Source organism: Capra hircus, chromosome 21, assembly GCF_001704415.2.
Source record: "Capra hircus breed San Clemente chromosome 21, ASM170441v1, whole genome shotgun sequence".
NCBI lineage: Eukaryota > Metazoa > Chordata > Mammalia > Artiodactyla > Bovidae > Capra > Capra hircus.
The window spans coordinates 23,459,538-23,480,864 of NC_030828.1; the positions used below are offsets into that span (position 1 = coordinate 23,459,538).

At 43.6% G+C, this 21,327-nt stretch overlaps 1 protein-coding gene across 2 annotated transcripts in view; it reads right to left on the reverse strand.

The window, feature by feature from the left end:
* Positions 1-21,327, reverse strand: part of EFL1 (elongation factor like GTPase 1) — a 111,816-nt gene that overhangs the window by 69,633 nt on the left and 20,856 nt on the right. For both annotated transcript variants that reach the window (XM_018066294.1, XM_018066295.1), the window contains exons 9-15: positions 20,450-20,526; positions 19,595-19,731; positions 18,277-18,399; positions 14,962-15,061; positions 9,269-9,420; positions 8,855-9,021; positions 4,877-5,015 (exon numbers count right to left, since the gene is read on the reverse strand). In XM_018066294.1, the coding sequence (XP_017921783.1) occupies positions 4,877-5,015; positions 8,855-9,021; positions 9,269-9,420; positions 14,962-15,061; positions 18,277-18,399; positions 19,595-19,731; positions 20,450-20,526 (895 nt within the window). The remainder of the gene's footprint in view (positions 1-4,876; positions 5,016-8,854; positions 9,022-9,268; positions 9,421-14,961; positions 15,062-18,276; positions 18,400-19,594; positions 19,732-20,449; positions 20,527-21,327) is intronic.

Below are 21,327 nucleotides of genomic sequence, written 5' to 3' on the forward strand. Positions count from 1 at the left end.
TCAACAGACACCGTGTGGCATGGAAACAAGCGTCCCACCAAACCTGCTTGAATAGCAGATTCATGAAAAATTTAAGACTGCCTTTGTTTTAAGCCACTAGGCTTTGTGTGGTTTGTTTTGCAGTAACAGATAACTAGAACTTGTAGACTAATTCAACCATATTCGGCCATTCAGTTTATTCTCCTCATTCACACCCCACCCCATCCCACTCTCCCCCTGCCCCCTCCCCTCCCTGCTCATCCCCTATGACAGGAAAACTTTTTAGTTAACAACAACAACAACTATGCCGGCATACCTGGTCTCAGTCAGCTCACTCTAGAAACCACAGCCAGAACCCCAGCATTTATTACCCTTGCTGGCAATCAGCTTTCTCTTGTTCTGCTTGCTTCTCACCTCTTAACACACCCCTGTCGGGCCTTAAACTTACTCCCCACTCTGAAAGGTTGTATTAAACACCTGGCTTATGAAACTGCTAGTACTGTACATATACTCCAGTTTTTAAATCAACGAACAAGTGAAATTTGCCTTACAAACTGGTAACTACTTCAAGATGTTTTGATGGAGCCACTGAAATGGGTTCTCAACCCAACCTAGTAACCATATCAAAAATGTACTGTTCCTCTAATGAATACTAGGAAGAGAAATGTCCTAATAACTGACCTAAGATTTTTCTTTAAAAAACACAAGCCTGAAAAGTTAAAGCTAGAGGGGACCTTGGAGATGATCTAGTCTAGGACTTTTTTTCAATCAGTGGTATACTGACATAATCCAGGGACAACCTTTATGACAAAAGTACTAAGCATTTTTATCTCACTCTATCCTCATCTGCCATAATGTCAACCTGCCATAATATAATGGCAATGATAAACTTGAATTTTGTTTGTATTTTATTTTTACATTAGTTTGTATGTATCTTACAAACATGATGTACATAGGATTTTGTTTATATTTTAGAGTACAGTAATAAAATGTATCCATACAATGCTGTTTAATGTTCTAGCCTTAAAGTTTATATGATAAATATAACAGAAGAAGCTCTGAAAGTCTGTAACAGTCTTAGAAAAACAAAATTAAAGTAGCTGTTCTATTTTTACAATAAGATTGTTAGTAAAAATTACTCTAGTCCAGATTATTTTGGAGAGCTGGGGACCAGAAAGCTTACACAATTGGCCTGAGGCTATATACTACTTAGTGGCAGAACTATGAGCAGAATTTTGGTATACTCGTGCTTTACAGTCAAGCACAGGGCTCAAAGAGATCTAGGTTAACAGAAAACAATTTCTGTATGCTTCAATTTAGAAGGTAAGCTGAAGTGGCTGGTTGGATTCCAAACCCTTCAATGTTGCATTTATAACCACTCTGGCAGACTATCTTCCTCCCTAATGTAAAGAAACAAAACCGTAACGAAAGGGCTTCAGGCAACACTAGGCAAATGTGAAGGAAATGTGGTTGAGAGTGTGGACAGGCTCTTCAAACACCATTCACCATCCCATATCCCCTGCCTTACTTGTAGAGACTGTGGGAGACTCAACCTTTGGCTTTCACTGCAGCTAGGGGTGACCACATGACAAAATCACAAAGAAGCGAGGATATATACTACATTGGTCACTAACAGGGCATTTCTTCCCAAATAAAAACACCAGCGCTTGCTCAACAGGGACCCCAGATGTGCCAAACTTAACCCGTTAGCCCTGGATTATGGGGAAGTCCGGGGGAAAAAAGGTGCCAGGCAGTGGGGGTCAGGGAGCAGTGCCTGCTAATTCCAACCTCAGGTTGTGGTGTTTCCATATGTTAAGACTGGCACCAGTGTGTGCTGGCTGAACACCAGCTCCACTTCACACCTGCCCACACTTCCCACATCCAAACCGCTGAACTTCCTCATCACTCCACAGAGCAAACCAGACCTTTTCATCCTAAACATATCTTAGTTTCTAATTGCCTACTGAGAGAGGTAAAACCTGGCATAATGGAATAATCAGAACACACATGAGAACTGATATTTAGGAGAGATGTATAAAGCCTCTATTTATGAGCACTTCTTTGTAAGAGATATTTTAGATATGTCTAATAGACCATATATGGGGTAGTCACTGCCAAAGGGTTTTAAAGTAACATCAACCAAATCATCCAAAATAAATAAACTAATGACCACAAAAATAAATGAAACATCAGTGCTGTGAGAAGGCCTCTGGCCCGTGTGCCCTCTTCCTGCAAGGAATGTCGATGCAGATGCCACCTTGGTTCCATGGGGACAAAGCCCCAGGCTGAGGACTGCGAACAGGTGAAGAGAGGGAACCTGCTCCTCGATGACATAAGACGGCCACGGCATCAGTCCTTAACTGTCTATCCTCTACTCTGATCTTCCCACTGAGGGAAACTGAACACTATGCAGTTGGTTTTTTGATCACTGGCAGTTAGACACAATCCTAATGAATCACTGCAGATGGTGATTGCAGCCATGAAATTAAAAGACGCTTACTCCTTGGAAGGAAAGTTATGACCAACCTAGACAGCATATTAAAAAGCAGAGATGTTACTTTGCCAACAAAGGTCCATCTAGTCAAGGCTATGGTTTTTCCAGTGGTCATGTATGGATGTGAGAGATGTACTGTGAAGAAAGCTGAGCGCTGAAGAATTGATGGTTTTGAACTGTGGTGTTGGAGAAGACTCTTGAGAGTCCCTTGGACTGCAAGGAGATCCAACCAGTCCATTCTGAAGGAGATCAGCCCTGGGATTTCTTTGGAGGGAATGATGCTGAAGCTGAAACTCCAGTACTCTGGCCACCTCATGCGAAGAGTTGATTCATTGGAAAAGACTTTGATGCTGGGAGGGATTGGGGGCAGGAGGAGAAGGGGACAACAGAGGATGAGATGGCTGGATGGCATCACTGACTCAATGGACGTGAGTCTGAGTGAACTCCGGGAGTTGGTGATGGACAGGGAAGCCTGGCGTGCTGTGATTCATGGGGTCACAAAGAGTCAGACACGACTAAGCGACTGAACTGAACTGAATGCTTCTACAAATTATATCTCACTTTTCTGTTAAATTCATTTTGTCCCAAAGTTGTGTGTCCATCTAATTTTTTTAACAACTGATTCGGTAAGCAAATGTTTAACCAACAGGCACCTTTACCAACACCCTAGCTCCTACCACTGCTCCCAAATAACTTCAAAAGATCAGTGCAAGACAGTGAGGTATTTCTCTCTTCCCCAAGATGAAGAAAGCTTTAATCTGTGGTAGGTCTCCTGTAGATAGCAGGGTTACGGCTGCCTTAGGAGGCAGACGAGAGAGAGAGATGGTCTCCCTGCTCATAACACAGCTGGCCTCAGGCTGAGCAGCACATGGCAATCCAGAAACAGGCAGAAGGGAGCCAGAACTACTGCACGCCACGCCCCCAACCTTTGCTGGGGAGGCAGCACGAGCGGCGGCCCTTCACTGGGGGGACACGACAGAAACCACGCACTGAACCCTTCTTCAGAACTTCTCTTTTCACCTGAACGTTGTGTTAGAGGTCTTCCACTTCACCTTCCATTTCAGAAACAAAATTAACTGAGTGTGAGGATTACAGGAATCAGGAGGAAGGCTTATAAACAAAAACAGAGTGCTTTCTATTAACCTTCCCATGTCCTTCCTGATAAAAAATGTTTGCTGGTTATGGAAGCTCATAAGTCATGTCAATTGTTAGGGTTCAACAGCATTTTCCAAAGGGGGTGACAGGAATGGGTAACACTGAGGAGAGGCTAGAAATTCACGCCCCCGAAAAAAGCAATGAAAAAAAAGTTTTAAATTACGTATTTCTGCAAGGGAGCATCAACACGCAAATTTCTTGGACTAAAGTGGACAAAATCCAGCAGCTCCAGACCAGCAGTCTAGACCATTTCTCTACAACATGAAAAGAAGCTGGAGCCCAAGAAGTCCCCCCATAAATAGCTCTACACCTGACAAGTACTCCAAGGGTTCAGAATGGGACCCAGCATTCCGTATCACACTCAGAGTGACTATGATGATCCAAGGAAAATCCCTTCATCTGATTAAAGTTCGTACTGAGAACCTTTAAAAGTGAAGTCTGCAAAGAAGTAATGAACATTATGGAGATGAGGAACAGTATTTATGAATTTACAATATAAAACAACATTCAATGAATTAAAAAATCCTGGAAGAAGACAGACCCTTTTATCAAAATAGTTTCTGATACTTTAGAACCAGAAGTGTCTTATTCATCTGAACTGACTTTACTATGAGCAGAGATTCTTTCTCATCCCCAAATGAATGGAACCTCAGCTTATTCACTGATTTCTTAAGCAGTTACTTTTCTTTTTTTCCTAGAATAATTTATAGCAAGTTTCTGCTGTACATGGGCTTCCCTGGTAGCTCAGTTGGTAAAAAAATCTGCCTACAATGCAGGAGACCTCAGTTCAAGTCCTGAGTTGGGAGGACACCCTGCAGAAGGGATAGGCTGCATACTCCAGTATTCTTGGGCTTCCCTGCTGGCTTAGAAAGTAAAGAATCCTCCTGCAATGCGGGAGACCTGGGTTCCATCCCTGGGTTAGGAAGAACCCCTGGACGAGGGTATGGCAACCCACTCCAGGACCCTTGGCTAGAGAATCCCCATGGATAGAGAAGCCAGGTGGGCTCCAGTCCAGGGAGTTACAAAGAGTTGGACGTGACTGAGCGACTAAGCACAGCACAGCACTACTGTACATGCTAATTACCGAGAGGCACTAAGCAAAAACCAAAGGACACGACCCCAAATAAATAATCAAAAAAACAGACGAGAATGAGATCCAAGTCATTTCCCTCAGAGATCTCACATGGTTTGGGTGACATATCAGCATCTCGGAACGGAACACAGATGTGACACACAGCACCACCCTACCGAGCACGTTTCCTGGAGGCACCTCCTCGAGGTCTTCCAGCTCCCGTCCCATCAGAAGGTACAGGTGTTGCAACGTACAGCACGCCATGTGGGGGACTGGAGGAAGGTCCTCCAGTGGAGCTGAGAAGCCTAATGGCACCTGGGCAAAAAAGAAAAAAATAAACAGAAGCTAAGTTAGGAGACATCAAAGGAAAACAGGTTTGGGTTAATACCTACAAAGTTACTTTGATTCATAAGTAAGATATAGTGTAGTCACATTTCATGTAAACCCAAAACATTCAGATCTGAAATGGTGTGATATAAAAATAAGTCTCAGTTTATGAGTAAATTCTGAACTAGAGAGACTTCTCATATACATAAAGCCTGTCAAGAATTACATATCAAGTTTATGATTTATCTCTAACACCCAAAAAAGATGTCCTTTTCACTATAGAGAACTGGAATGCAAAAGTAGGAAATCAAGAAACACTGGGGCAACAGGCAAATTTGGCCTTGGAGTACGGAATGAAGCAACACAAAGGCGAATAGAGTTTTGCCAAGAGAACACACTGGTCATAGCAAACACCCTCTTCCAACAACACAAGAGAAGACTCTACACATGGACATCACCAGACGGTCAACACCGAATCAGACTGATTATATTCTTCGCAGCCAAAGATGGAGAAGCTCTATACAGTCAGCAAAAACAAGACGGGGAGCTGACTGTGGCTCAGATCATGAACTCCTTATTGCCAAATTTAGACTTAAATTGAAGAAAGTACGGAAAACCACTAGACCACTCAGGTATGACCTAAATCAAATCCCTTATGATTATACAGTGGAAGTGAGAAATAGATTTAAGGGCCTAGATCTGATAGATAGAGTGCCTGATGAACTATGGAATGAGGTTCGTGACCTTGTACAGGAGACAGGGATCAAGACCATCTCCATGGAAAAGAAATGCAAAAAAGCAAAATGGCTGTCTGGGGAGGCTTTACAAATAGCTGTGAAAAGAAGAGAAGTGAAAAGCAAAGGAGAAAAGGAAAGATATACGCATCTGAATGCAGAGTTCCAAAGAACAGCAAGAAGAGATAAGAAAGCCTTCCTCAGCCATCAATGCAAAGAAACAGAGGAAAACAACAGAATGGGAAAGACTAGAGGTCTCTTCAAGAAAATTAGAGATACCAAGGGAACATTTCATGCAAAGATGGGCTCGATAAAAGACAGAAATGGTATGGACCTAACAGAAGCAGAAGATATTAAGAAGAGGTGGCAAGAATACACAGAACTGTATAAAAAAGAGCTTCATGACCCAGATAATCACGATGGTGTGATCACTCACCTAGAAGCAGACATCCTGGAATGTGAAGTCAAGTGGGCCTTAGGAAGCATCACTACGAACAAAGCTAGTGGAGGTAATGGAATTCCAGTTGAGCTATTTCAAATCCTAAAAGATGATGCTGTGAAAGTGCTGCACTCAATATACCAGCAAATCTGGAAAACTCAGCAGTGGTCACAGGACTGGAAAAGGTCAGTTTTCATTCAAAAGAAAGGCAATGCCAAAGAATGCTCAAACTACTGCACTATTGCACTCATCTCACACGCTAGTAAAGTAATGCTCAAAATTCTCCAAGCCAGGCTTCAGCAATACGTGAACTGTGAACTTGCAGATGTTCAAGCTGGTTTTAGAAAAGGCAGAGGAACCAGAGATCAAATTGCCAACATCTGCTGGATTATTGAAAAAGTAAGAGAGTTCCAGAAAAACATCTATTTCTGCTTTATTGGCTATGCCAAAGCCTTTGACTGTGTGGATCACAAGAAACTGTGGAAAATTCTCAAAGAGATGGGAATACCAGACCACCTGACCTGCCTCTTGAGAAATCTATATGTAGGTCAGGAAGCAGCAGTTAGAACTGGACATAGAACAACAGACTGGTTCCCAATAGGAAAAGGAGCCCGTCAAGGCTGTATATTGTCACCCTGCTTGTTTAACTTATTTGCAGAGTACATCATGAGAAACGCTGGGCTGGAAGAAGCATAAGGTGGAAATCAAGATTGCTGGGAGAAATATCAGTAACTTCAGATATGCAGATGACACCACCCTTATGGCAGAAAGTGAAGAGGAACTAAAAAGTCTCTTGATGAAAGTCAAAGACGAGAGTGAAAAAGTTGGCTTAAAGCTCAACATTCAGAAAACTAAGATAATGGCATCTGGTCCCATCACTTCATGGGAAATAGATGGGGAAACAGTGGAAACAGTGTCAGATTTTATTTTTTGCTGCTCCAAAATCAGTGCAGATGGTGATTGCAGCCATGAAATTAAAAGACACTTACTCCTTGGAAGGAAAGTTATGACCAACCTAGATAGCATATTAGAAAGCAGAGACATTACTTTGCCGACTAAGGTCCGTTTAGTCAAGGCTATGGTTTTTCCAGTGGTCATGTATGGATGTGAGAGTTGGACTGTGAAGAAAGCTGAGCGCCGAGGTTTGATGCTTTTGAACTGTGGTGTTGGAGAAGACTCTTGAGAGTCCCTTGGACTGCAAGGAGATCCAACCACTCCATTCTAAAGATCAGTCCTGGGTGTTCTTTGGAAGGAATGATATTGAAGCTGAAACTCCAATAATTTGGCCACCTCATGTGAAGAGTTGACTCGTTGGAAAAGACTCTGAGGCTGGGAGGGATTAGAGGCAGGAGGAGAAGGGGATGACAGAGGATGAGATGGCTGGATGGCATCACCGACTCGATGGACATGAGTTTGGGTGAACTCTGGGATTTGGTGATGGACAGGGAGGCCTAGCGTGCAATCCATGGGGTCACAAAGAGTAGGACTTGACTGAGCGACTGAACTGAACTGATAAACTTTATTGCTAATATAAATTCTGCTGTGACCTGGTGAAAGTGAAAGTGAAGTTGCTCAGTCGTGTCTGACTCTTTGTGATCCCATGGACTGTAACTTACCAGGCTCCTCAGTCCATGGAATTTGCCAGGCAAGAGTACTGGAGTGCGTTGCCATTTCCTTCTCCAGGGAATCTCAAAGTTATTAAAGATTTTTATGGAGAAAATGGTAACACTTTAAATGACCTAAATAAATGGAAAACTATACCTAATACATTTATGGATAGATGGTAACCACGATGGTAAGAAGATCACAAGTAGATTTTTATACCCCTTTTACAACACTTTTACCCTCCCCTAAAAAGTAACTCGAAACACACCAACTGCTGTACTCCTCCTTGCTAAATCTGAACATGTCACAGACTAGCACAAACTGCGCAGTCACCACTCGGCATGGCAACAAGGCCAAGGGTTCACCTGCTGCTCACACTGATGGAACAAGCACTCACGGCAGGAGGAATCGATGGCGCAGCCTTTCTTCTGCCACCACCTCTGCCTCTCATCACAGCCAAGCACAGCAGCGGCCCTGGCTTACCTGCGCCCAGAGGAGCACGAGCATCTTAGAAGCCCCCGCTCACAGCACCTCGCTGACGCTGCCTGGCTCCCTGGCTCCCTGGCCCTCTGGCATTCATCCTCTGACCTTTATCATCTGATTACCACATATGCACCTTCTGAGACAGCTCTAGCTTGTGGTTTATTTCCCCTTTGGTTCAAACATGCTTAGATGCTGGCTGTTCACCGACTGTCAGACCCTCCTGATCAATGTCTGGGATCTGCCTGCCAAGAAACCACTGCCTATCACCTGCTCACCGCCCATGCCTTTGGCTCATGCCACCTGGGTTTTGGATCTTTATGTCTCAGACACCTGGCATCGTCCTGGAACCACCATGACATCTGTTCTTCTCAGTTCTTTCCTCTAGCCTTGAATTTCTAGAAAAGCCTTATAAATTAACTAAATAAGGTTTGAAAACCTGATTCTTGTACTAGCCTAATTTCCTAAATGCTATTAGATCAAACCCATCTACCAATAAGGTAATCACGAATCTAACAAGAATGCAGAACCATGAAACAACATACAAATGTTTTCCTTCCTGTTCTTACCTGCTGCAAAAACTCAAGAGGACTGTATTTGGGTCCCAGGACAAAAATTCTCTTTCCTCTTCGCGCCACACCACTGAACACTCGAGCGAAGGCAATAAAAGACTCCTGCTCGTTTCCTTCTGGGGGCACGGGTTTGGGGGTCTCATTTTCCACCCCCTGCTCATCACCTGCCAGAAACAGAAGCACCATGAATGCCCAAATGCTCTCTGCATCCAGGAGCTGCTGAGAAAGAGAGGGGCCAAGGAAGACACTACTGTTAGCTGAGACTGAGCAAGGAAACACCAGGATAGAAGTTTACTGATGAAAGCTACCTTCAAAGCTAAAAGCCCCAGAGCAGAAGGACAAGTGTTCCAAGTTTGGCAAAAACCCCAACCGTATCACCGAGGATGGGGAAATTACTGAGAAAAGCTGTACCTTTTGGCTCTTCTCCCTGTGGACTCATTTCAAGGGCGCCTGCATCTTGGGTGGGCTCCACGGGTGCCTGGCCCTGCACCGCTGCCAACTTTTCCGCATGCCTTCGTCTTGCGCGCTCTCGCCTCTCAGCAATCTCCTCCTGTGTGAGAGGTCTACAGAACACCACAGACATGTTAACACCTGGCCACAGCAAAGATCTCAGTCTGTTCCAGCCAAGAAACAGCTAGTATTAACACGGACAGCAAGGAGATCAAACCAGTCAATCTTAAAGGAGATCAACCCTGAATATTCACTGGAAGGACTGATGCTGTAGCTCCAGTATTCTGGCCACCTGATGCAAACAGCCAACTCGCTGGAAAAGACCCTGATGCTGGGAAAGATTGAGGGCCGGAAGAGAAGGGGATGACAGAGGATAAGACGGTTGGGTGGCATCACTGACTCAAAGGACATTGAGTTTGAGCAAACTCCAGGAGACAGTGAAGGACAGAGAAGCCTGGCGTGCTGCAGTCCACAGGGTTGTCAAGAGTTGGACACAACTTAGTGACTGAACAGCAACGTGTCTGGAGAAGACGGTGGTGGGTCCCCAGTCCCTTCCTGGTGGAAACTTTCTCCGAGTTCTTGCTTTCACTGCAGCAAGAAAAGAGAAGGCCTACCACACTTTCTCTGGGAACACCGCTGCTGCTGCTCAGTCACTCAGTAGGTCGGACTCTTCAGGACCCCACGGACTGTAGCCTGCCAGACTCCTCTATCCATGGATTTCCGAGCCAAGAATACTGGAGTGGGTTGCCATTCCCTCTTCCACTGGGAACGCTGGGTCCCCAGCTACTGTGAGCTTATGAAACGACATGCAAGAGCCCGCGTCACACACAACAGCATGGAACCTTTCTCAGGCACCCATGCTCCTCTTCTGTAGGGCAAATGGCTGGAAAAGAAAGGGAATCAGTAACAGATACCACCGCTCAGAACACTCTAACAGAGAGAGAAGCAGATGACCTCAGTAAGAAACCGAGCTTTTCTCCATGAAAGTAGGAAAATACACCTCCATGGAGGACTAGGGTCCAAGAGGAAGGGCCAGGCTGAATGCTGGCAATTCAAGCTGGACATAAGGGCCAACGGTGATCAGTCACGGTGTTAGACCCGAGTTCCACCAGAGGAAAGGTGTGAATGCACGTCTGTGTGTTTGCTGGAGGCTCGCCTGGGGGGTGGGGCCTGCTTGATCCTGTCACGTGGTGCCCGCCTCTTCAACTGCCCCCCAACTTTGGTACCATGACTCTTGCTTCACGCCTCATCTATGGCTGATGACATCATCTCCCATCCCGCCATTCTCCTTCCCCTTCTCTCTCCTGGAAGCCACTCAGATGCCATACTGAGAGTGTACTGCTGCCATGCACGCTACATGCCACATGCTCCTGGAGGTCCTAACGTCAGGTGCCCCAATCCCCTTCCTACATCATGTGGGCTGCCGCACATGTAAGGCACCAGCTGTCCACTGCTGTCCTCTTCAGACACCCACCTGCTAGACAAGACCTCCCCCCAGGACTGGACACCACTTCTATTCCCTCAGCACCTGCCCTTTGAAATGGATGAATTTGGTTCTAGGAGTCGGCCCCTTCTAGTCAGACCCACCCCAATGTAGGAGGCAGCGCTGTGCCATCAGATACAAAAATGAAAAGGGAGCGACCTTTGAGGATGGCTTGCTCAGGGCTGTCGGGAAGTCACATCTGCTGGCACAAGCTCCTCTCCACTGGAAGCTCTCAGTGTTAAAGGTCGTTCACACACAGGACGGAATTTCTAGGCTCTTGTTCTGTCTTCTCGAGCAACACCCAACAAACATACTCCCCTCTCCTCGCCTTTCAATCATCTGCCCTCATGCGCTTCCCCTCGCCCTTCTCTTCTTCAGGCTACACACTCCACCTGCCCTGTCAATCAACCCTTATGTAACTTATCTTGCTTCTAGACTTTTCATGAGAGTATCTGAAAAGTATGAATTAACCTATGGCTGATTCTTATTGATATATGACAGAAAACCACAAAATTCTATAAAGCAATTATCCTTCAATTAAAAATTTTAAAAAATATATAAACATGGAATACCTTACTATCACTATAAACAAAGAGGTTAAAAAACAAACAAACAAACAAAAAAAAACTGACGCACTGGTTAGTGCAGAGAGAAATGGTCTCTTCCAATGGGCTTATCAGTTCAGTTGAATTCAGTCACTGAGTCCTGTCTGACTCTTTTCAACCCCTAGGACCGCAGCACACCAGGCTTCCCTGTCCATCACCAACTCCTGGAGTTTGCTCAAACTCATGTCCATTGAGTCAGTGATGCCCTTCAACCATCTCATCCACTGTCATCCCCTTCTCCTTCTGCCCTCAGTCTTTCCCAGCATCAGGGTCTTTTCCAATGAGTCAGCCCTTCACATCAGGTGGCCAAAGGACTGGAGCTTCAGCTTCAACATCAGTCCTTCCAATAAATATTCAGGACTGATTTCCTTTAGGATGGACTGGTTTGATCTTGCAATCCAAGGGACTCTCAAGAGTCTTCTCCAACACCACGGTTCAAAAGCATTAATTCCTTGGTGCTCAGATTTCTTTATGGTCCAACTCTCATTTCCATACATGACTATTGGAAAAACCATAGCTTTGACTAGACAGGCCTTTGCCGGCAAAGTAGTATCTCTGCTTTTAATATGCTGTCTAGGTTGGTCGTAGCTTTTCTTCCAATGAGTGTCTTTTAAGTTCATAGCCGCAGTTACCATCTGCAGTGATTTTGGAGCCCAAGAAAATAAACTACTTTCATAACTATGGCACAGACATTGTGTTAATCACTCTGCACGTATTATCGAAACATACTTATCCAAACAACTATATGACACAGGTATTCTTACTCCTGTTTTACAAATAAGAACTGGAGCCTTAGGAGAATTACACAACTCGACCCAGAGTCACATGGACAATAAACAGAGGAGCCGTTAATTCAGACCCAGATCTGACTCTTAATTCCATACTCATCATCTGTGGCTATACCCCCCATTCAGAAGGAATTAGAAATGGTAAAATCATCACATTAAGTAAATGTGGTTTTATTTTAGCTTTGGTTAAGAAAGAAGCATATCGGTTCACATATAATAAATCCTCATTTTGTCAGAGCTCGTAACAAGATTACCATTTACATTCATGAAGTTAGTATCAAATGTAGAGTCTTGCTGTCCATCAGCGTTATCTATCCACCCACCCAGCTGACACTTGCTATGGGTCAGGCACTGCTGTGAGTGCTGGGGGTGGTGACAGGCAAACAAAGCAGACAGAAGAGAAGGCAGCAAGGTGGTTTTGAAGAACCCATTGTGTCAACTAGTATTTACTGAGAATAAACAGGAATCACTTGCAAGAGAACTGAGCTCTACTAGTCAAGGAACGTCTGTGGGTGCTGACTTACTGAGGCTGCAGCGGAGCTAACTGTTGGTGACAGTGCCAAGGGGACGGCAGTGACCAACAGTAGAGGTGAAGGTGACCAGAGGTGAGAATGCGGACTGGAGATTCAAAGGGCAGACTGGGGAGGTGAGGCTGGAGAAGGAAGGAAAGAGGCAACAACACAAAACCACCCGCTCTCAGGATTCCAAGCTCAATGTCCACACCCTGGCCTCTGTGGAGCCAGCTGCAGGGGCGGGCTGGGGAGAGACAGAGAGGGCCGAAGAGCTGGCTGCAGCCGGTGCTACCAGTGACCACAGTGCCAGGGAGCCGAGATGATGGCAACTAAGGGAGCAAGGAGTACAGTTTCTGCCTGAACATCACATCCTGTTACAACAAGAAACTGGTTCTTAAGAAGGAGGCCAAAGCAGCAGACTCAGGGATTCGGGGGGAGAGGAACTGCCTGAAAACCTCTAGCAGGATCTTACTCAACAGGCACTTAAGCATTCAGTAAGAATTTCTGATAGACTACTAGAGAAAACGGTGGTTGAGAATGGTCAGAGCAAAGGCCCCAGGATCTAAAAAGGGCAGGCAGGCTGGAAGACTGTTGTCGAGATGTAGCGGTGGAGATTAACAAGCTGCATAGATGACGGGGGCCAGATCCCACTGGTGAAGTGGTACCCGTAGGCTGTCCAGCTGGACAAATGTGGATTCACATACTCTTCTGGCCTCCTTCTAGCTATGTGACCTTGAGTACACTCAGTTCAGTTCAGTCACCCCGTCATGTTCGTCTCTTTGTGACCTCATGGACTGCAGCACGCCAGACCTCCCTGTCCATCACCAGCTCCCGGAGTTTACCCAAACCCATGCCCATTGAGTTGGTGATGCCATCCAACCATCTCATCCTCTGTTGTCCCCTCCTCCTCCTGCCTTCAATCTTTCCCAGCGTCAAGGTCTTTTCAAATGAGTCAGCTTGTCGCATCAGGTGGCCAAAATATTGGAGTTTCAGCTTCAGCATCAGTCCTTCTAATGAATATTCAGGACTGATTTCCTTTAGGATGGACTGGTTGGATCTCCTGGCAGTCCAAGGGACTCTCAAGAGTTTTCTCCAACATCACAGTTCAAAAGCATCAATTCTATGGCACTCAGCTTTCTTTATAGTTCAACTCTCACACCCAACCATGACTACTGGAAAATTGATTACTACTTTATCTTTTTAAGGCCTCTTAATTTCCCCAGGTTAGATTGAAACAGTAAATACCTGCACTGCAGAACTACTGTTAGATTTACATGGCATAATCAACAGTGAGGCAGGAATATTATAAGGTTGAAAAACTGGAGCCAATTATTAGTGCTATTACCATTATTATTTAGAAAGCTCCCAGAATAGATGTGGACAGTAAAGAAGAGAAGCCTTCAAACTCCTGGGTAGAGTGAATCTTTTCACTCCAGACACCAAGATCCTGAAGGGAGAATGGCAAGTGGACTGGCCAAGTTAGACACTGGGACAGCGAAACCAGCTAGGAGGCTAGTGCCACGATTCCCACAAGGAACGACTGGGATCTAATCACTTACACTAGTGGGGGAGGAGGACCTGTACCAGTTCATATGATGTAAAAGAGATTCTCTAAGACTTCGGAAACTTGAGAAAGGATCCGTCTCCCATGGCTGAACTTCACCCTCCACTCTCCACACACACACAATACACACAAAGATTGGCAGAGGTACTCACACATTCAAAAATCTCTAGTGAAGCAGACAGACAGGCTGAGATTACAACTTGTCTGACATTCAACAATTGTTAACCGAGGCTACCACTACTCTAACTACTCGTGTTCAAATTTATGCGAATTCAGGGGCTTCTCTGTTGGTGCAGTGGTTGAGAGTTCACCTTCCAGTGCAGGGGATACGGGTGTGACCCCCGGTTGGGGAACTAAGATCCCACAGGCCATGGCACATCTCAGCCTGTCTGCTGCAACTAGAGAAGCCCGCATGCTGCAAAAAGACCTGATGCAGCAAAAAAAAAAAAAAAAAAAACCACTTTTTTTTTTTTTTAACATGAATTTGAATTAACAGTCCCAGAGCTGATTTCAACAACTGTTTCCTCCAGAGGCATCACAAAAAGATCAAGTACTCAGTAAAATTTACGTTCCCACAGGGGCTGCTCCACATGAGTTCCAGACTGAGGACAGAACTGCACCTTCCCCATCGCACACCCTCCCTGCACCCCATCAAGCCCGCCCCACCTCCCTGGCCCTACCTGGCTTCCCTATGATCCTTACCTTGGCTTATTCTGAGGCAAAGCCTTAGCATCAACTGCAAACATTTTGGAAACAAAGATAATAACTGGAGCGGTATCTTCACTTCCGCATTTCATAAAAGCTAAACAGACAGGAAAGAAAAATGTTACTTTAATAATCCAGGCTTTCTGAAAACAAGAAGTTTAGAACATGGCATCATCTAAATACATAAGCAACCTATCATCTTTTACAACTATAAGAAAAATTCTATTTAGAAAAAAAACAAGATTGCTAGAAAAATAGTACAGTGAGAGCGAGAGAACTGGCAGAAAGGAGAAAAGAAAAGCAAAACTGACAGGGTGGGAGAAGAGCTGGAGGAACTCCAGGTAGGAGATGGGCTTAACTACCCACCAGAAGCCCTCATAACTGCTTCCAGTGGAGAAGGGATAGAATTGAGGAATTTTACCAAAGGACAATAGTCAACAAGGTAGCTTATTAATAAAATACATAATAGTAGTTTTTTCAACCCTTCAGAAAAGTTAGAAAATAAAACAGACAAAAATATCATGATAACCAAAAAACCTTAGAAATGAAGATTAAGATGCAATACTATAAGATATTGATTTTCCCTAAATCTATAAATTTTAACATAATTTCCTAATCAGCATATGGACATTTTTCTTAACTTATATTAAAAAAAAATATTCGTTAAGAAAAAAAAAAAAAACCCACCACTGGTGAGTAATTTTTTAAAATCACCCTATATCAAAATAATTTACACATAAAGAATTTAAGAGTAAAATTCAAATAAGAAAATAAGGAAGCAAGAATTAAGTATCGATCAGAAGTCTTGCCAGGGAAAACTTTGAAAGGCTTTGAGGAACAAAGCAACATACCTTGACTCCGATTTTAACAGGCTCACCCTAGCTGCAGGCAATCAAGAACAGACTCAGGGATACCAGCTGGAAGGCTACTATAATACCCAGGTGAGAGAGCAAGGTTGCTTGCCCCAGGAAGGCAGAAATGGAAATGTTGAAAGTAGTTAATTCTGGATATATTTCAAAGGAAGAGTAAACAGGATTTAAAGATGGACTGGAAATAGGGGCATGAAACCAATGTGAAAATTAAGAGCACACCATTGTCATGGGAAGCCTAGAGACTGGACAAGATGAGCAGGAGAGTGACTGCAGGTAGAAAACGGATGAGATCCAAATACCAAGCCTGGCCGGGGGCATCCCACAGCTAAAAAGTCAAGGGGATGGAGAAGAATGGGAAGAAGATCAAGACTGAACAGGCAGCTCCAACAGCAAAGATGTGGCTTGGTTTCTCGGCCTCAAGAGGCTATTAGAAGTTCAATCTGGAGATTCGTTATGAAAAGTTCCAGCAAAAGAGATTTAAAAGAGCCTACATGGTGAGCTGCTATTCATGCTGAACCTATAAAGACAATCAGGCCAAGTTTAATGAAACTAAACTTATTCTGCAAACAAATGAGTCTTAATTTGGCTATCTTGGGTAGAAATGGGAGTGACTTTAGAGAGAAAAAAATTATGTTTCAACAGAAACTATAACACACACTTGGGAATATTAGATTCTAGTTCTGTTACCATCTTTGAGGTTGTGTTTTACTATCTATAAACTGGGCTGGATCCTGAATTCTCCTGGTTTCCTCAAATATTAGGTTATAACTCTCCAAACTAACATTTCCATTTTTTCCTCCCACTTTTGGTGTGGAAACACCTAGAACCAAAGCTGCTCCTTTCTTGAAGTTCTGCAACTTGAGATAAAGAGAGACCACCACACAACAGTCCATTTGGGGGCAATATTCTGGCCCACTGGTGTGTAAGCCACTCAGGAAGTTTACCTGAACACTGAAGGACATCATCAAAGACATTTCAAATTGCAAATGATACTCGACTCTAACACCTAGAAATCTGCACTGGCTGCTCCCTAGGTTTAGAAGCTGGTTTATAATTATCTCCAACCATGAGCCTTTTTGTCTTCACAGAAATGCCTCTTAGAAATACCGGATTGCTTGCACCTTAGAAGCCTAACTTTGAGAGCCCACCTGCATTACCGCTTGCAGAAATGGATTTATAGATGTCTAGTTAAACCCACTGTCAGGACTAAGAGACTGGCTTAATGAGACACAATCTACCAACTTGGCTTCTGGACTGTGAACTCCACGAAGAAGGTTTAAAGGCAGAACTGCAGAACAGCAAACTTCGCCACTCCACAAGGTGTTTCTTGAGCAGAGGGTTAATTTAGGCTCATTGTTTTTAAGGAGCAGAAAACTTAGGAAGTTATTTTTTTTCTGTCCCCTTAGTTGTCTAATAAACTGAGATAAAGGGCCTGTTCCTGGAATATAACTATCACCAGAAATATCTGCAAAGAGAAGGGGCTGGTGTGGTGGGGAAATCGGCAGGGCCCAGCGATCCGAGCCCACTCTGTGGTCCAGCAAACACTCTTTGTAATCAGACTTTCACTTTTTCATTTTCCATGGCAAATGCCTTTCTCCCCTTTGAAGTTCTAAACCACTGACAGTATTTAAGGTGAGGGTTTCAGATATTTTAGCACGTTATTCTGTTTTCCCAGGTCTCTCCCTTGTACATGTTATTAACTTGTTTTATTTTTCTCCTGTTTTAATTAAAAAACTAGGGGGTTGAGGGTGGGATAAATAGCCGGGGAGACAGGGAGACAAGGAGAAACAGGTGGAAGCCCAGAAGTCAAAGAAGAAAGGGTCTCAAGGAGGAAGGAGGGATTGACTGTGTCAAATGGTAGTGACAGAGCTAGTCAGGAGGACTGGGAACTGGCTGAGAGATTTAACAAAGGAGAGTCAACCACGGGTCTGAGAACTGCAGTGATCTGAGGGCAGAGGCCGCAAACCCAAAAGAGAAAAAGAGCAGGACAGAGTGGTGCGCACAAATGAATTTCATGGAGCCATATGAGGCCGGGAGCAAATAAGGCTCCCTCTCATGGGCCAAGCATGTGCGGGGCTTCAAGAGGGAACACAGACCCTGAAGTCACTGTTCCACAGGCCCTGGAGACACAGTCACCACAGAACGCATTCCTGGCTACCTGAGAGGATGGAATAGAGCATGATGATAAGATTATGAACTGTGATCTAGGCAAAAGGGAGAGGTCTCTAGTCTCCTCACTCCACTGAAAGAGCAAAATGGCTCTGGCGAAACTGAAATGTTAGAAAACAAAAAGCAACTAGAGAAATGTTTGTGAAATTGTTTACAGGGGGAGTTGGCCATTTGGCCATTTAGCAAGCTAGCATTCAGCAAATTGGTCTAGGGTAGTCTTGACTTAGGATGACCAAAAATACACTGGCTGGCGTGTCCGTCTTTACCTCACCTGCTTTCAGAGCCTGGGTTTCCGGTGGGAGAGAATCAAAAGTCTGCGATCCTGCACACATCAGTTTCTCCACTCTCTCAGCTGTAATGTCGAGGGGACTAGGAAGCTTCTGACACACCATAGCTGAAGTCTGCTGTTAAGGACTCAAAAGCCCGAGCAAGCGCTCTTCACCCTGGCAGAGACTCAGACTCCGCACGAGATACTGAAGTAACAACACATACCATGCCTGGGCTGTAAGGCAATACTCCGTAAGTCACATCTCAAAACATGGATACAATCTCAGGGAGTTCATGGACGCTCTAGAGCCCAGAAAGGGTGCTCATGGCAGATACTCTAACACTGACATCCTACGGAACAAACGAGGCAGGACCACAGAGCTTAGGAGTTTGGCTTCCTGTGACCCAGTCCTCACAAGCTTTCACACAGTTTCAGTCTCTATCAACTGGCATAAAACCACCATCAGCCGCTCGCTGCGATACAAGCAGGCCCTCCAACAGAGCGAGGTCACCGTAGGGGTCTGTGTTTATTACAGCCCTGTAGTCCACTGTTGGCCCACTCCCCAGACACTGCACCCTCAGCCCACCCCATGGGTACTGCTAAGTACACACAGATCAGTGACAAGAAGGTATTAATAGTCTAAATTCCTCTATAAAATTACTTTGGTTGGGACTTCCCTAGAGGTCCAATGGTTAAGACTTCACCTTCCAATACAGGGGGTGTGGGTTCGATCTCTGGTCGGGGAGCTAAGATCCCACAGGCCTCTTGGCCAAACAACCAAAACATAAAACAGAACAAGAGCAACGCCGTAAAAAATTCAATAAAGACACTAAAATTGGCCCATATAACAAAAGTCTTAGAAAAAAAAACAAAGAAGATAGTCTAAATTCACCTACAAAATGACTTTAGTTAAGGTAAACCGCTTAAAATCAAGTCCTTTTGGAATCACTAATTTGAGAGGAAGTATTAACAAGGTAAAGAAAATATGGGTTAAAATGAACCAGTGATCCTAACACAAACATCTAAAGTATCTACTTCTATGCAAATCTTGGTCCAGGAGTTTTGATTTTATGGATTAAGAAACAAAATTAAAATGTTTTTTAAGAACATTCAAATTCATATTAATCTTAATTAGTATTAATATAGTCACTTCTAAAGTATTTAATACAGTTTCATGGTAAAATATTAAATAACCCCAGAAAAAACTTACTCTGAATTGGCATGCGTTATTTTCAGAGGCCCTCCTGATGGCCAATAACACACTTTTTTCTTGTTCTGTCAGATCTATGATTTCATTAACAACCATTAATATAAAGGATACCAAGAACAGCTTGAGATATGGGTAGCCACTGACTGCAGATAGCATTGATCTGGACTCTAGGATCTGAATGCCGTGCCTCTCGGGCTCCAATTTTTAATCCTAAAGAAGTCACGATTTTATCAGTTTTTTCTTTGTCCCTATGGTAAACAAGAGATGGGTGGATGGGAGGTGAGAAGAGAGAAAGATCACATTAAGATACAAAGGGGCAGTGAGGAAGAGAAACACAACATCACAGGACACATTTATTCCTAATGCACTACTTGACTATAAAAAAACAAAAATGCTGGAAGGGGGCTCCTGCCATAGGGTTAAACTGCTCAACCTCTACTTTTCACTTCCAAATGAACTTCTCTTGAAAATGTCCCATGAAGCACCATTGCACAATCATCTTAAACACACTATGTCAACTGGTAAAGCGATTTTATAAATAAATACTAAAAGCAAAAATCATTATTCCACCGCTGGAACAACTTGGAAATTTACTAAAGCAAACTTTCTTTTCCACTTGTATCAGGCAAGGTTTTTTCCTTAAGTGGGGACCCCATGAGTGATCCTCAATATCAAGCAGCTTTTCCACTACATTTACTATTTTACTTTAAACTGAGTTTGTAAAAATGTAAGTCTGATGGTTCTTCCCCCCTCTTTGCCTCAGCACTCTATAAAACATTTCTGTTCTGTGCCTCCTGTCACCCTGTAATTGGGTTACACATACTCCTTTAAATGGTTTCCGAGCTTGGTAATTAAAGCCTCTGTAAAGGCTCTCTTCACTTTCCCAGTCTACCTAGCTTTCAGAAGAGTAACTCGCCAAACTGCAAATTACACTGCCCAGAGACAAACAATTTATAACAGTCTTACTTTTTCAAGACAGCATCATACAAACTCCATATATTTTCCAGGATCAACTGTACAAATAAAGGTTTCTTTCCTTTTGCCTGTTAAAAAAAAAAAAAAAAGGATGTATGGGTTTAAAATTTCTGAATATTTCATCAATATCTAACGTATTCATTCTTGATGTGCTTTACTATCGATGCTTCATTTCTACTAGAAAATACTTATTCAACAACAAACTGGAGGAAAGTAGCTATATGAATGCTTTAAACAGCCAATAATCCAGTCAGTTACAACTCACTCTTCTCTTTCCAAACCGTGGACACCACACAAGAAACCACTCGGGGTGCGGGGCGGGGAGGTGGATACATCACTGCAGCTGCCCTCCCACTGCCATCAAGAAAACACATGGTACCCAAGCTGAGAGCTAAAACTCCACTCTAAAATGTCCATGGACTTCATTCTAAAGGATGTTCTTAAACTATGAACGCTGTTCAACTTCAAGGAAGAGGATATTAAAAAAAAAAAAAACAACCCTACTATTTCTCTTATCAAACTATACAAAATCACAGCATAAGCACTTTGAGATGGATACTCTCACAGGTACAAGAGATGGAATATAAACTGAAATCCTCTTTCTCAAGAGCTACTGGCAAGGTACTGGGAAATTAAGTCATTACCTTTGAATGACTGGTTAAAAAAAATCGTAAAGGCCTAAAAATGTATGCATCAAGATGCCTATAACAGGTTTACTTAAAATATCAAAATATTTGAGAAACAGAAATAAAAACTATGTTCAATCTTAGCAGAATGATTACATGAATGATAATGATGTAAGAGGGTGTTTATTACATGACAGGAATTGCTCTTAAGACTTTTCTTGGATATTTCATATAATTATCATA